This window comes from Meles meles, chromosome 10, assembly GCF_922984935.1.
Source record: "Meles meles chromosome 10, mMelMel3.1 paternal haplotype, whole genome shotgun sequence".
Lineage (NCBI taxonomy): Eukaryota > Metazoa > Chordata > Mammalia > Carnivora > Mustelidae > Meles > Meles meles.
The window spans coordinates 86,300,903-86,314,554 of NC_060075.1; the positions used below are offsets into that span (position 1 = coordinate 86,300,903).

The window sequence follows — 13,652 nt, forward strand, 5'->3', positions numbered from 1 at the left end:
ACTAATGGTTTAAAATTCATTATTTCTATAAATAGTACTTCCCCTCTTGTCAAATAAAAGTGCAACAGAAAAACAGCAGATTAGATCTAAATCTGCATCAGGACAGGAGCACTGAAGATGAGGTTTGTGTTCTATCAAATTTCAAGTTTTGCTTTGTACACAAATGCAATCTAACAACAGGTTCCTAAAAAACTTGAAGTAAATGAAAAAATTTGTAGTTTAATATGTAGATTATAGACATTAACTTGTAAGAGAATAAACATGCATTCTCACCTGTTCAGTAAGTAATATTGAGGTATTGCTATATTTTTTACTTGTTTCTGATCCAAGGGTAACAAATCTTAGGAGAAAAAGCGTTAACGAGATGCACCAGATTACTAGCTCCCAATTGTAGTGACAATCAAGGAAGATCTCGTGCACATGGAGCAACTAAAAGTGTATGAAAAAGGCAACAGGAAGCAGCAATATGATTCAAACAATTTCTTTTCAAAAGGAAGTAACATTTTGTTTCATACAAATGGATCATGAATGTAGTAGTACATTTTAAAAACATTCCACATTTATTATGGAATATTTCAAACACATAAAACATATAATCGGAACCTATGACTGGAGAGGATAACTGTCTTATTCCTAATTTAAAGTAAATACCCATAAGGTAATAAATATCATATGAACAATGTCTGCTCTAACATTTGAAAAATGTACTTTATCAGATTAAGAACAGTACTTGCCAGTATTATGAATGTCCACTGAAATTTACCAATTTGTTTTCTGCATCTGTTGAGATGATCAGATGTTTTCTCCTCCTTTAAATCGACTAAAGGAACTCAAACCAGATTCAGGGAATTTACAAGTTGAAAGTTTTTGCATTCCAGGGATAAACTATACTGGTCATGGCATATTTATTGTTATTAAGTTGCTGGCTTCATCTTGCTAGTCTTTTGCATTGACAATAACAAGGAAAACTAGTTCATAGTTTTCTATTTTTGTACTCTCTCTCTCTCTGATCAACTGGTACCAAGATTCTGTTAGTCACCTAAAATTAGTTGGGGAATATTCCTTTTTTTTTTCTTCTATTCTCTAGATGTTTTGTGTAGGATTAGAATTAGCTGTTTAGGGGCACCTGGGTGGCTCAGTTAAGCATCTGCCATCGGCTCAGGTCAAGATCTCAGGGTCATGGGATCCAGTCCCACATCAGGCTCCTTGCTCAGCGGGGAGTCTGATTCTCCCTCTGTTCCTCCCCTCTGCTTGTGCTCTCTCTCTTTCTCTCATATAAATAAAATCTTAAAAAAAATAGAATTAGCTGTTTATTTGAATAATTAGCAAAATTCAACTGTGAAACCACATGGGTCTAGAGGATTTTTGTTGGTGGCAAATTTTTAACTGAATCACTGCTGCTTTATAGTTATAGTTCTCCTCATATTTTCAATTATGTTTTGAGTCAGTTTTAATAAATTATGCATATGTACAAAATTGTCCACCAAAGCTTTCCACTTTAATGATACAAAGTAACTTATATTAGCATTCTTAAAAAAAAGCTTCTCAACTGTGCCAGTAGCTTATGGTTAAATATACTGTACTTTTTCTTTTTAAATATTTATTATTTGTATGTTTTAAAATTTCCAACTGCGTGAGTTTTCTTGCTGCTGTCATTGCCTCCTACTGTAATTGCATTAGTTAGATCAACTGGCCTATATGGTCTGAGCTGAGAATTACTTTTGTCCAGGTACATGGGAAAGTTTTATAAACTGTCCTTGTGTCTGAAATGAATATGTATTCTCTAATTTTAGAACAAAATTTTAACCGTTGTTTACATACATATCTTCATTTTATTTTTTTGTCAGTTTAATCTATCATTTACTGAAAGAAATGTGTTGAGACTTCCCAATGAGGTTTTTTTCTATAATTTCTCATCTTAGTGCTATGAATTTTGGTTGTCTGTATAGACATATATATTTGAATATATTTGAAGTTATGTGATTACATGCATGCAAGCTGGGAATTATTAAATCTTCCTGATAAATTCTTCTTCTAATTTTTTGTCAAGGTTCCTTTTCTCCCTTATACTTAATATAGTCTATTTCAGCTAATACTAATGTGAACTCACCAGTTTCTTTTGGCTAGTATTTGCCTGCAGTAGCCTTTTCTATCCTACATTCAAAACCTTCCAAAGCTATTATGTTCCATGTGTCTTTGTTGATAGGCACAGAAAGGTTTTACGTTCTAAGAGTCAGAACTACTATAGCATGTGCTCCGGGAATGTGAAAATTAAACATGGAAAACTGAGATGCAATAAGGAATTCTGTGTACAGAAATCAGTCTTTTCCTCTTGGTTGATTTTACAATTTTTCTCTTTGTTTTTGGGGTTCTGCAGTTTCTCCACAACATGTCTAATTGTGGATTTACTTTTGCTCCTTTTCATTCTTGCTGTGCTTCCTAAATCTGAAATTAATGTCTTTCATCAATATGGAAAAACTCTTAGCCATTCTCTCTCCAAATATTACTCTCCTTCTCCTTTCCATCTAGAATTCCTACCAGATATTCATTGGCTCTCTCATCTGTCTCAATCTCCTTTTCATATTTCCATCTCTTTATTTCTGTCCTATATTCTGGGTAACTTCTACCATCTCCCATTCACTATTTTTCACAGTCTTCAATCTGCTATTGTTTACTGTGTTTTAAATGTCAATAACTATATTTTTCATTTCTCTGAAGTGTTGTCAGTTTTTTTTTCAAATCTGTCTTTTTTCCATAGTGTTATCTATGTCTTTATCTTAGAGTTCCTATCTGATCAGTCTATCATCTGAGGTAGCTGGAGATCTAATCCCAGTGTTTGTCGATCTCTGGACTCACTCACGTGGACTGCCTCTTCAGTGTTCTGAAACCTGAAGGGGCTTCATCTGTGGAAATCCTAGGAGGCCTAAGTTGAAGACACATCCCCCCAAGAACAATCTTGGTTTTGCTTCTGCCATGTTTCCGGGTATCCAGGACCCTAGGACCACTTTTCATATTAATTTCTTGACACAGAGGTTATAGAACAAGATCTGTAATGTACAATTTAAACCCTGAACCTATAATAAGGGATGACCTACAGTTATATATTCTTAGAGGAGAGACTTATCTCCCCCCCCCCCCCATTCTTGTCAGTCCAGGCAGAGAGTCAGATGAACTTTCTTATTGTCCTCCTGTGCTGGCGAGCAGGCTGTTTTTCTCATTCTACCTCTTCACTGAGACTGTAGTCCTTTAAAGGGGTAGCATGTATAAGGAGGTATGCAGGCTGAGGCCTCATCTTCTGTCCTCTCTGGGCATAAAATCTCAAGTCTCTAAGATACTAAGATTGACAACGTACCTCATTTTATCCACGGGTTGCCACAGGATTAACGCCTATACTCAATTTTCTGTTTTTAAATTTTATCTTCGTTTTTGGCCTCTTACTGTCTTATAAACTCAGATATGTATGTAATATGTATATTAAAAAGCTGAGGTTTTTCCTCCCCCAGCATTATATAGTGCTTTAAAGCATAAGAACCTTCAGATAATCTAGTATGTCATATTACTTGAAATGGAAGTTTAATTTTATAACCTAGAATAGCCCGAGATATTTTTGTGCCTCCTGACTATTCTTGGACAATAAGAGTTCTTTTTCAGAGCCTGAGGCAGTCAAGTCACAGTGACAATGCAGATAAAAAATGAAAGAATTAATACTAAATGTGAATAAAGCAGAGATTCATGAAAAACAGTTTGAAACAATCTCGTAATTCTAGTTACTGGTAAGTTTGTTTTGGGAAATAAAGATAAACAAGTGAATGGTGGATAAAAACTAATTTCTATATATTCAATCAACAGACATCTGAGAATACGCCGGCTACTGTTCATGACATAGAAATGCATAGGCCCATTTATTCACTCTACCGATAAAAAGACAAACGGCAAAGTCAATTTTTAAACCTGTATAACTAGGTTTATAAGTATTATTACTTTAGTTGTTTATTATTAGAAAGCCTTATGGAGCTAAATAATTATAGATGTGATTATCTAATTTTTACACATTGGGCAAGTCAACTCACCTGGGCACAACAGATAAACACAACTGATATAGTCAACAAGAAAGCAGATGAAACTATTACATCGACTGATCGCTGAGGACCTCGGCGCTAGGGAAAAAAAGGGAAAAGACTTTTAAATATATTTACTAATTAGCAGCTAATTCCATGCTTTCAATTAAAGTGTTGATCCATCCCTGCACGTTGATCGTAACTTACAATGTCGAAAATATACCTAATTTGTCAGATGAATTTTAATTACAAAGTGTTACTATTTCCTGAGGATTTGCAATACAGTGAAGATGGTGAACACATAGCATGGAATTCTTGGCATAATTTCCACATTTTTCATTTCATTCCAAATATTTTGTCAAACACTAATCATTTATTCAGCAAGTATTTCTTGAGCACCTGCTCAGAATGAGGCCCTGTGTCAGGTACTGGAAATACAGCAGAGAACACAACAGTCCTGGTCCTTACCTTCATAGGAACTAGCCGGGAGCCAGACATCAAGCTTATTTATAACCACAGATCTATGCGATCAATTGTAACGAGTGCTATTAAAGTAAAGGTAAAGGATGCTTTGAGAAAACTGGTAGGGAATTTGGTGTAAATATCACTTCCTTAGGGAGATCTTTCCCAGCTCACACTCCTAACTGTTAATTACAAGTTAGGAAGATAGCCTAGGAAGATCTCCCTAATAAAGTGGCATTTATGCCAAAATAAGGTGCCAGGGCACGATGGCACATGGCAGTGTTCCTGGCAGAAGGAAGGGCAAGTGCAAGAGCATGAAACAGGAAAAATCATATTGCAATTACAGAACTGAAGCAGTCTAATATGGCTGGAATGGAGAGGGGAAAATGTTTCAAAATCAAATGAGAGAGAGGCTATCCTCAAGAGCTAGGTCATGAAGGGCCCTGTAGGCCCTAATCAGATTTTGCTCTTCAGCTTAAGAGCTACAGAGAAATTCCAAAGAGTTTTTAAGAATTATATGACAAAAATCTACATTTTTAAAAGATCGCTGGTGGCAGACTGAGGAATGTACTGGACGGAGGGAATCTGAATGCAGGGAGGCCAAAGAAACAGGCAACTACAGCAGCCCAAAGCAGATGACTGACAGTTTGGTGGGGGCGGGGATATGAAAACAAAGAGAAGCAAATGTGGTGAGGGAAAAGAAGGCTGGCTGAGGACAAAGCAAAAGCTGACACCCTGCAACCTACCCCCACCCCCACTCCTGGGTGGGACATGTTATGACATTCTTTAGGAATCTCCCAACTATCTTAATAGCTTGCTAAAAAGGGCAGTAAGACCTTGGCAATGGCAAGGCCTCTGGTATCCAGTATCTTGTAAGTTCTCTTTCGCATATGAAAGTTCTATTGAAACCTCCCTCTTCCTTACTCCCCCCGCCCCCATGGTACAAACTGCTACCCCTCACAACCCCTGCAGCAGCTCTTCCGGCCCTCGGGTCCTGTATCCACCCCCCCCACCTCCCCCCCACCCCCCGCTTTAATAAACCACCATTTTGCATCAAAGATGTCTCAAGAATTCTTTTTTTTTTTTTTCTTTTTCTTTTTTTTTTTTTTTTAATTTATTTATTTGACAGAGAGAAATCACAAGCAGGCAGAGAGGCAGGCAGAGAGAGAGGAGGAAGCAGGCTCCCCGCTGAGCAGAGAGCCCGATGTGGGGCTCGATCCCAGGACCCTGGGATCATGACCTGAGCCGAAGGCAGAGGCTTAACCCACTGAGCCACCCAGGCGCCCCTGTCTCAAGAATTCTTTCTTGGTCATCGGCTACGGACCTCACCCCTCGGAACCTCATCTATATTCTAGAATTTCATCAAATGGACCCAAGGTATATTTTGGAAGTAGAAAAGGTGGGAAATGGTGGTAAGTTGGATGTTGGAAATGTAAGAGAGGGAAGTAACTACCAAGGATAACTCCTAGGTCTAGGGCTATGTGTTTCCCTCACTGAAATATAAGCTCCTAAAGCTATGGACTTTCGTGTCCTGAGTAGTGGATATTACATGGTTAACATTTAAATAAATGCTTAGTAAATAAAACAAAACAATGTACAAAAGAATGCAAGACCTCCTTAAGGTTGATAATGAGGAGGAATTCCAGGTCGCTTCTTACTAAGCTACATAACAATAATGGTATTTATCCCTCCATACAATAGAAAAGCCACAGTGGGCAAAATAATGAAAGCCAATTTGTAGCATTTCCCAGTGGAGACTAACAAGTTAAATCAATGAACAGAATAACAAATTTTTTAAATGGAAGGTTAGACAAATAGTGGAGTGCCTGGGTGGCTCTGTGGATTAAAGCCTCTGCCTTCAGCTCAGGTCATGATCCCGGGGTTCTGGGATGGAGCCCAGCATCGGGCTCTTGGCTCGGCAGGGAGCCTGCTTCTCCCCCTCTCTCTGCCTGCCTCTCTGCCTACTTGTGATCTCTGTCAAATAAATAAATAAATAAAATCCTAAAAAAAGAAGGCTAGGCAAATAGTGCAAAGTTTTGTTTTTGTTTTTGTTTTTGTTTACTTCTCTCATTGTTACTTCAAAAACAAGTAAAGGGGCGCCTGGGTGGCTCAGTGAGTTAGGCGTCTGCCTTCAGCTCAGGTCATGACCCCAGGGTTCTAGGATTGAGCCCGAATTGGGCTCTCTGCCTACTTGTGATCTCTGTCTGTCAAATAAATAAATAAAATCTAAAAAAAAAAAAAAAAAGGAAAGATCTAGGTATATCAGAGGGTTTCTGGTCTTTGAGTCAACTTTATTTAAGACCTGATTACTCCATGAATAATGAAAATCACTGTGTCTTAATGCAGCCAAGAAATAATCCTCAGAAGTGCTTTCCTAAACCTAATTTAGATGTTTCCCATTTCCCTCCTGCATTTTTACATCTTACTTCCATAATTAGGGAACTTATTTAAAAAGATTAAAGGAAAAGAACAGCATGAAAAGAATGGCTTAACTTACAAGCTAATATTTTTTATTTTGTAAAATAAAATATTTTATAAGCTAACAGTACTAGGCCACTTGAATGAGGTTACTCATTGATTAGTTTTTAAAAATTCTTTTTTTAAGCAGTGGGCTCCCTCTGCTGGTTTCTTATAACCATTCTAGGTACAAACAAAATCTTTAAGCTTTTTAACGAGTAGAAGTTGGTGAGATTTACAAAAAAAAAAAAGGTGTCACACCTAAACAAACAAAACATGTGGATAAACAAGCAAAAAGCAGAATCAGACCTATAAATACAATGAACAAACTGATGGTTGACAGAGGGAAGGCGGGTGAGAAGATGGTCAAAATGGGTACAGGAGAGTGAAAGGTACAGCTTCCAGTTATGGAATGAATAAGTCCCAGGAATTGATGGCAGAGATTAGGGAATACAGTTGATGGTATTGTTTTTTCTTTTTTTAATTTTTAAAAAGATTTTATTTCTTTGACAGACAGAGATCACAAGTAGGCAGAAAGGCAGGCAGAGAGAGAGGAGGAAGCAGGCTCCCTGACGAGCAGAGAGCCAGGAGCCCAGGATCATGACCTGAGCTGAAGGCAGAGACTTTAACCCACTGGGCCACCCAGGTGCCCCCAGCTGATGGTATTGTAATAGTGCTGTATGATGACAGATGGTAGCCACACTTGGTGGTAGGAATAGCGTAACACAGAAAGAAGGTGAATCACTATGTTGCACACCTGATACTAATGTAACATTGTGTTAACTATGCTTCGATTAAGAAATAAATTTTTTTAAAAAAAGGTATATTTAGGATAATCTGATCTTGAATAATCTGCCTAAAATGTATTTAAGCCTTTTAGACCTCAGGTATTTTACTAGAAAGAACCAGTTAAACAGCGATTTTGGGTTTCTGCATATGGAATGAAAAGAACACTAAGTACGGCCACACAGCACCATGTTAGTACACAGGTGACTATACATTTAGATATACAAGCATATTGACAAAAAGACTAAAACTCTCATAGGGAGTAAGCATGCCAAGAGAACTTTTATCACCATCATTCTACCTTAAGATAGGACCGGAGAGATAGCCACATTTTTATATTCTGTACTTTCTTCAAACGGAAATGAGGAACCTCAGATTTTCGAGCCCTCCTTGCTGATGTTAAGTGTCCAAAGAGTTTTGCAAAAAGTAATCTCTAAAAAAGATTAGGATATGTATTAATTTTCAAGTAGATTACCACAGAAAAACAAAAATTGACAAAATAGGTTTCAAGTAAACAAAAAAAAAACGGGAAAATAATTAGCAGGTCAAAATGATTTAATGAAATACTAAAATACTTCAGGAATTCTTTAAATATGAAAAGGATAAAATATTCTCTATTCAGAATTCTATATTATACCCACCTGTTTGTAAGTTCTTTCTGCTACACAAAGCAAAAAAAAGAAAATCCACACAAGAGACACACGAACCACAAAACTTATTATAACCATAGAAAGAACTATGACATCTTCATTAGAACCAAATGCAATCACATAAAGTTCTGAAGCAGAATGTGCTGTGAGTTGTTCCAAGTCTGTAGCTTGGGAGAGTCGGAAAACAAATGGCGTTAAACCCAGGATTAGAGAGATTGCATTTCCAAAAATCTGGTATCCTATTCCTGGTATATGGCTGTTCACCTTTATAGAGAGAGAGAAAAAAAAGAAAAAAAAAAGATGCACAAATCTTAACTACAGTAAAATGAGCTCCTATCAAGCATTATTTTATTTACAGCCCTATGAAACATTTTTTTAAAAATATATGAGTTTTACACAAATAATGAAATTTAAATTGACTCACTGTTTGGAGAGCATACTACAGGGAAACTGTAAGTCATTATGTCCTCAGTTTTTAAAAATAGCTTATTATCAGATTTCTAATTCACTATATAGTTGCAAAAGGATAAACTAAGTTGGTCTTACCTAGATCTGGAAAAAAAATTCTATGTACTTCATTATTTCAAAAGTTAGAAATATTCACAGACACTAATATTAAAAAGAATGAGAAGATCTCACATCTGCTTAAGCTCAATTAATAAAAAGAAAAATCAAGAATTCTACTTATTTGATAAATTTGCAATTTGTGTTCTTCTTCAAATAACTCAAAATACAAATGGGTATCGCCTTAAACTCTAAAACCTTTTTAGAAGATAAGAGTATGTAGTGAGGGGGGAGGATTAAGAAGGGGAATTATAGAAAAGTTAACTGGAAATTAAATAACGGGAAATATAAGACTGGTAGGACTATGAGGGATCTTAAATACCAGCTAACTTTTTATCATCGTATTATACATTCTGTAAATGACCTGCTGGTTCACAGGCAGTTAAGGTATGGAAAACCAACTAGATCCAAATCTCCAGAAACTTCTGCAAAAGTAACAGGAAGGAGATCAATTTCTAGAGCAGTTACTTTATTTTCTGTCCTTCAGAAAGCATGCATCATAGTTCTCACGCAATAGACAACAGATAAGAAATTTAGAATTGCAAGTTAAATCATGACTAGCTGTCCAGAGGAATCAGGTAAAAGTTAAGAACTGTGATGATGTGATAAAAGACACAATTTAGAATAGAAATAGAAAATAGAAATAGAATAATAGAATAGAAATAGAAATAGAAAATAGAATAGAAATGCAAATTAAAACCCATAGTTTTTGTACTCTACCTCCTCAAACTACTCAAGATTTTTACACCACTAGCTGCATTACTTCCACATATTTAAGTGAGCAAGCAAGTATGAAGACAAATATTCTATTTTGAACTTTTGGTGTACTCATAATAAATAAATGAAGCAGGAGGAATGATACAGGAGAAAATAAGCCTTCATCAACACTTGCGTATGTAGAAGCTCCTCAGTTTGACCCATGAAAAGCAAAGAAAGAATAACATAAAAAAAGAAAATTTTAGATTATACTATCTACTCTTCATTAGAAGAATGAAAACAGCACAAGACGACAGTGGTTCGGTGATAAATCACCATTTAAATCACAACACCAAATACAAGTAACAGTCTTTTTCAGGTTGAAGAAATGAGGTAAGTTGTAAATACAACCTCCTAGTAATTTTTTAATATATTAATAATTCCTGTCTTATTCTTGAACTAAAAGAACAGAATTTAAAAACTCACTCTGTTCATTATCATTCCGCTGATTTCAAGCACAGACATGTCTGCTTTCTTACAGTCATTGCCTTCCCATACTATAGCACTGATTTTTTCTAATCCCGGGTGGGAACTATGGAGCCAGGGCAAATGACTCTACAAAAAAAGAAACAGAAATAAGTGAATCCATGAATAAAAAATAAACAGAAATAAGTGAATCCATAAATAAATGACACTAAAAAAACAAACTGGTGAATACATATATCATATTTTATAAATAGAACATATATATATCTGAACACGGGTATATGTGTATCTACACACACCCAATATCAGTGACACTAAAATTTTATCTTAATATTGATTAGCATATACATTGAGCAGTCGGTATACGAAATTACAGTTATAAAAAATGTGTAAGTTAAGAACGTCCTATAACAGGTATTAGGCAAGCTACTGTCCAAAAATCCTGTAAAATGTGTCAGCAAAAGCACTCAGTTGTCAATCTGTTTACATGGCTACTAATATACTAATGTTCCAAGACAAATGGATACCAGTTTGTTCATATTACTGGCTCTCCAGCTTATGGTCATTCAATACAAAAGCACATGACAGGTACGATTTAACCTCTTTGAAAGACTAAATGGTGATATAATCTCATCCTGCAAGAGACTCTCCCTCACACCTCAGCCTCAGTATTTGATTTAATTACTTTTCTGATATTTTAATCTAGCAATTCCCCAAAGAATCAGTTTAACTTTTTTTATTCCTTAGAGTCAATATTGCAAATAGAAACACATGGAACTAGAAGTACCCTCCCAAGGATAAAGCATCTCTCAACATTTCAAGAATAGAAAGAGAAAAGAAAAATTAAAAGCCTTAATAAAAGGATCAGATGCTTAACTTTGGGGGTTGTTTTGTTTGTTTTAGCTTTATAATTTAAAAAATAAAACTGCAGGGCTCCTGGTTGGCTCAGTAGATGAAGCATGTGACTCTTGATCTGGGGTCATGGGTTTGAGCCACACATTTGAGTGCAGAGATAACTTAAAAATAAAACCTTTAAAAAAATTAATAAAACTTCAAAAATAGGATAGTTGGAGATTAAAGATAGCAATAAAATTAATACACTAATCTTTACATTATCAGATACTGATGAGAAGCTAACATTAAAAGAATAGACCCCAGGGACAACTGGGAGGCTCAGTGGGTTAAGCCTCTGACTTCAGCTCGGGTCATGATCTCAGGGTTCTGGGATCGAGACCTGAATCGGGCTCTGCTCAGCAGGGAGCCTGCTTCCCCCCCACCCCCACCTGCCTGCCTACTTGTGATCTCTCCATCAAATAAATAAATAAAATCTTTAAAAAAAGAAAAAAAAAAGACCCCCAAAACGGGATGAATCTGTTTAAATTACAGTATTGCTAACTAATTTATACAATGTATTTCATTAAAATAACTTCTAACAATGAACAGAAGAATCTACTTATATTTATTCTCTGAAGAATAAAAACATGATGAAAATATGGTAAAGATAATGTTTTTGAAAACTTAAGGAATATAATATTGTCCTGTAGGGAAAATAGAACTGCATTGATTCATTTTGATTTAAGATATAAAATAACACTTTAATAATATGTAAGAAAACAGATATGGAAAGTAATTATCATTCTGATTTCTACATTAATTTTCTTTATGTAATATGAGTAGCCATATTATTGGTAAAGCTCTTTTACATGTAGTTCATTTGACTATGAAGAAGTTTCCTCTAAAAATTTATCTTTTTTCCAAAGATACACTATTTTTTTTAAATTTTTTAAAATATTTTATATATTTATTTGACACAGAGAGAGAGAGATCACAAGTAGAGCAGCAGGCAGAGAAAGAGGGGGAAGCAGGCTCCCTGTGGAGCAGAGAGCCCGATGCGGGGCTCGATCCCAGGACCCTGAGACCATGACCTGAGCCGAAGGCAGCGGCTTAACCCAATGAGCCACCCAGGCGCCCCAAGATACAGTATTTTAATATATATTAACCATCACAGCATATATTTCACTACTGGAGAGCCTTAAAAACTGTAAGATACTAGTTATTACCTATCCACTTAATTACACAAATATTCCACAATATTCCAGCTAGGAAAGAAGTAATTTGTACCAAAATATGTATCAAACTTTCCAAGGAAACCTACTTAATTATGAAATGGAATGGTACTACAAAGTCAGGACCAAGTGGGAGAAAGTGAATAGTCTTTCAGTGTATACAGTGTGCAGAGTGTACAGTCTGAGAGGCAAGTTTTCAACCACTGATTTACAGGCTTCTAATCTTTTTAAACTCTCAGTCTGTCAACAGTGATTTAAAGGCTTCCCAATTACATGAAGCAAGGCATATCAAGAAGGTCCATCTAGAGAGATAAACAGGAATTCAAGAGGTTCTTCACCCTCTTTCCAAAAGTATTCATTTTGCCCAGCTGCTTTTGCAGTTACTCTAATATTTGATACCATCTTCCTACTTCTAGTAGAAAGCCAGAAGGCAGGAGAAGAGAGAGCAACCAGAAACTGGTACATTTAAAAAAGAATTAATTGAAAAACAAAACAAAAAAACACCAGCCCTTTATCTGTGTGTGTGAAATATATTCTGAAATTGCAGCCTTGTTGAAACATGTACTGCCTACAGTGTATGAACAGCATTACATGAAACATTTTTTCAAAAAGGCTCAAGGAAAACATCAGAGAAAATAATTCCATTTTATAATTTTATCACATAGGTTCTTCTCAGTAAGTTTTTCAATCCAAAATTTGGAACTCTTTTAATGACTGTTTTTTATCCTCATTCAAAAGCTCAACTGCTTTGCTCTGTGTTCATTCAGAACTGCCTCAAAACCTTAACATTAAAGGGTGGCGTGTTTTAAGTAGATTCACCACAACAACTGCTTTAATGGAGTTTCTACCTGTGGGAGCTGTACCCATTAAAATCCGTCTTTGCCTACCGAAAAATAAATTTCGCCTGAGTATGGCCTCATACTTTAATCATATACTCAGCCATGACTAGAGAAGAGAAATTTTCTGCTGTAGAAATGTTTCAGTTACTATTGCCAAACAAAACAAAACTACAGATTTGGTAACATCCTAACTAGAACACATGGATTCAAATGCTCATTGTTTCTTCCTACGGAGGGATTTTTCAGTCTTTATGGTAGGCAGAAAACCGTCCTCCCAACCTAATATAGACCTCAATCAAGTAAGAAAAAAACTGGTAGCTTTTCATTAAAGGGAGCTAATTTCCATTACCTGGCTGCTATTAAAATTAAAAATATTGATGTTATTTTTCAGAAGCCTGAGAATAATGTGTATAAAATCAAGTCTTTAATCCAAAAGCAAAAGCAACGTAAGCCTATAATGCTATAATTAATATGCAGACTAGAGCATTAAAAATCTTATCAGAAAAGGAGCAGAGTGGTATGAGAGATTTAGGGCCAATTTATTCTGATAGCAAGCATTAAAAAAAATGTATTTCCTTTCATTCATTC

The 13,652-nt window shown here is 35.8% G+C and overlaps 1 protein-coding gene across 8 annotated transcripts in view; it reads right to left on the reverse strand.

Moving 5' to 3' along the window:
• PHTF2 (putative homeodomain transcription factor 2) overlaps nucleotides 1-13,652 on the reverse strand; it is a 151,320-nt gene that overhangs the window by 35,527 nt on the left and 102,141 nt on the right. For all 8 annotated transcript variants that reach the window (XR_006820598.1, XR_006820597.1, XR_006820592.1 and 5 more), the window contains 5 exons: nucleotides 10,160-10,288; nucleotides 8,405-8,677; nucleotides 8,065-8,196; nucleotides 4,071-4,157; nucleotides 274-429 (listed from right to left, as the gene is read on the reverse strand). Coding sequence is in view for 1 of the 8 variants with exons in the window: in XM_046021622.1 (XP_045877578.1) it covers nucleotides 274-429; nucleotides 4,071-4,157; nucleotides 8,065-8,196; nucleotides 8,405-8,677; nucleotides 10,160-10,288 (777 nt within the window). In the remaining 7 variants the exon portion in view is untranslated. The remainder of the gene's footprint in view (nucleotides 1-273; nucleotides 430-4,070; nucleotides 4,158-8,064; nucleotides 8,197-8,404; nucleotides 8,678-10,159; nucleotides 10,289-13,652) is intronic.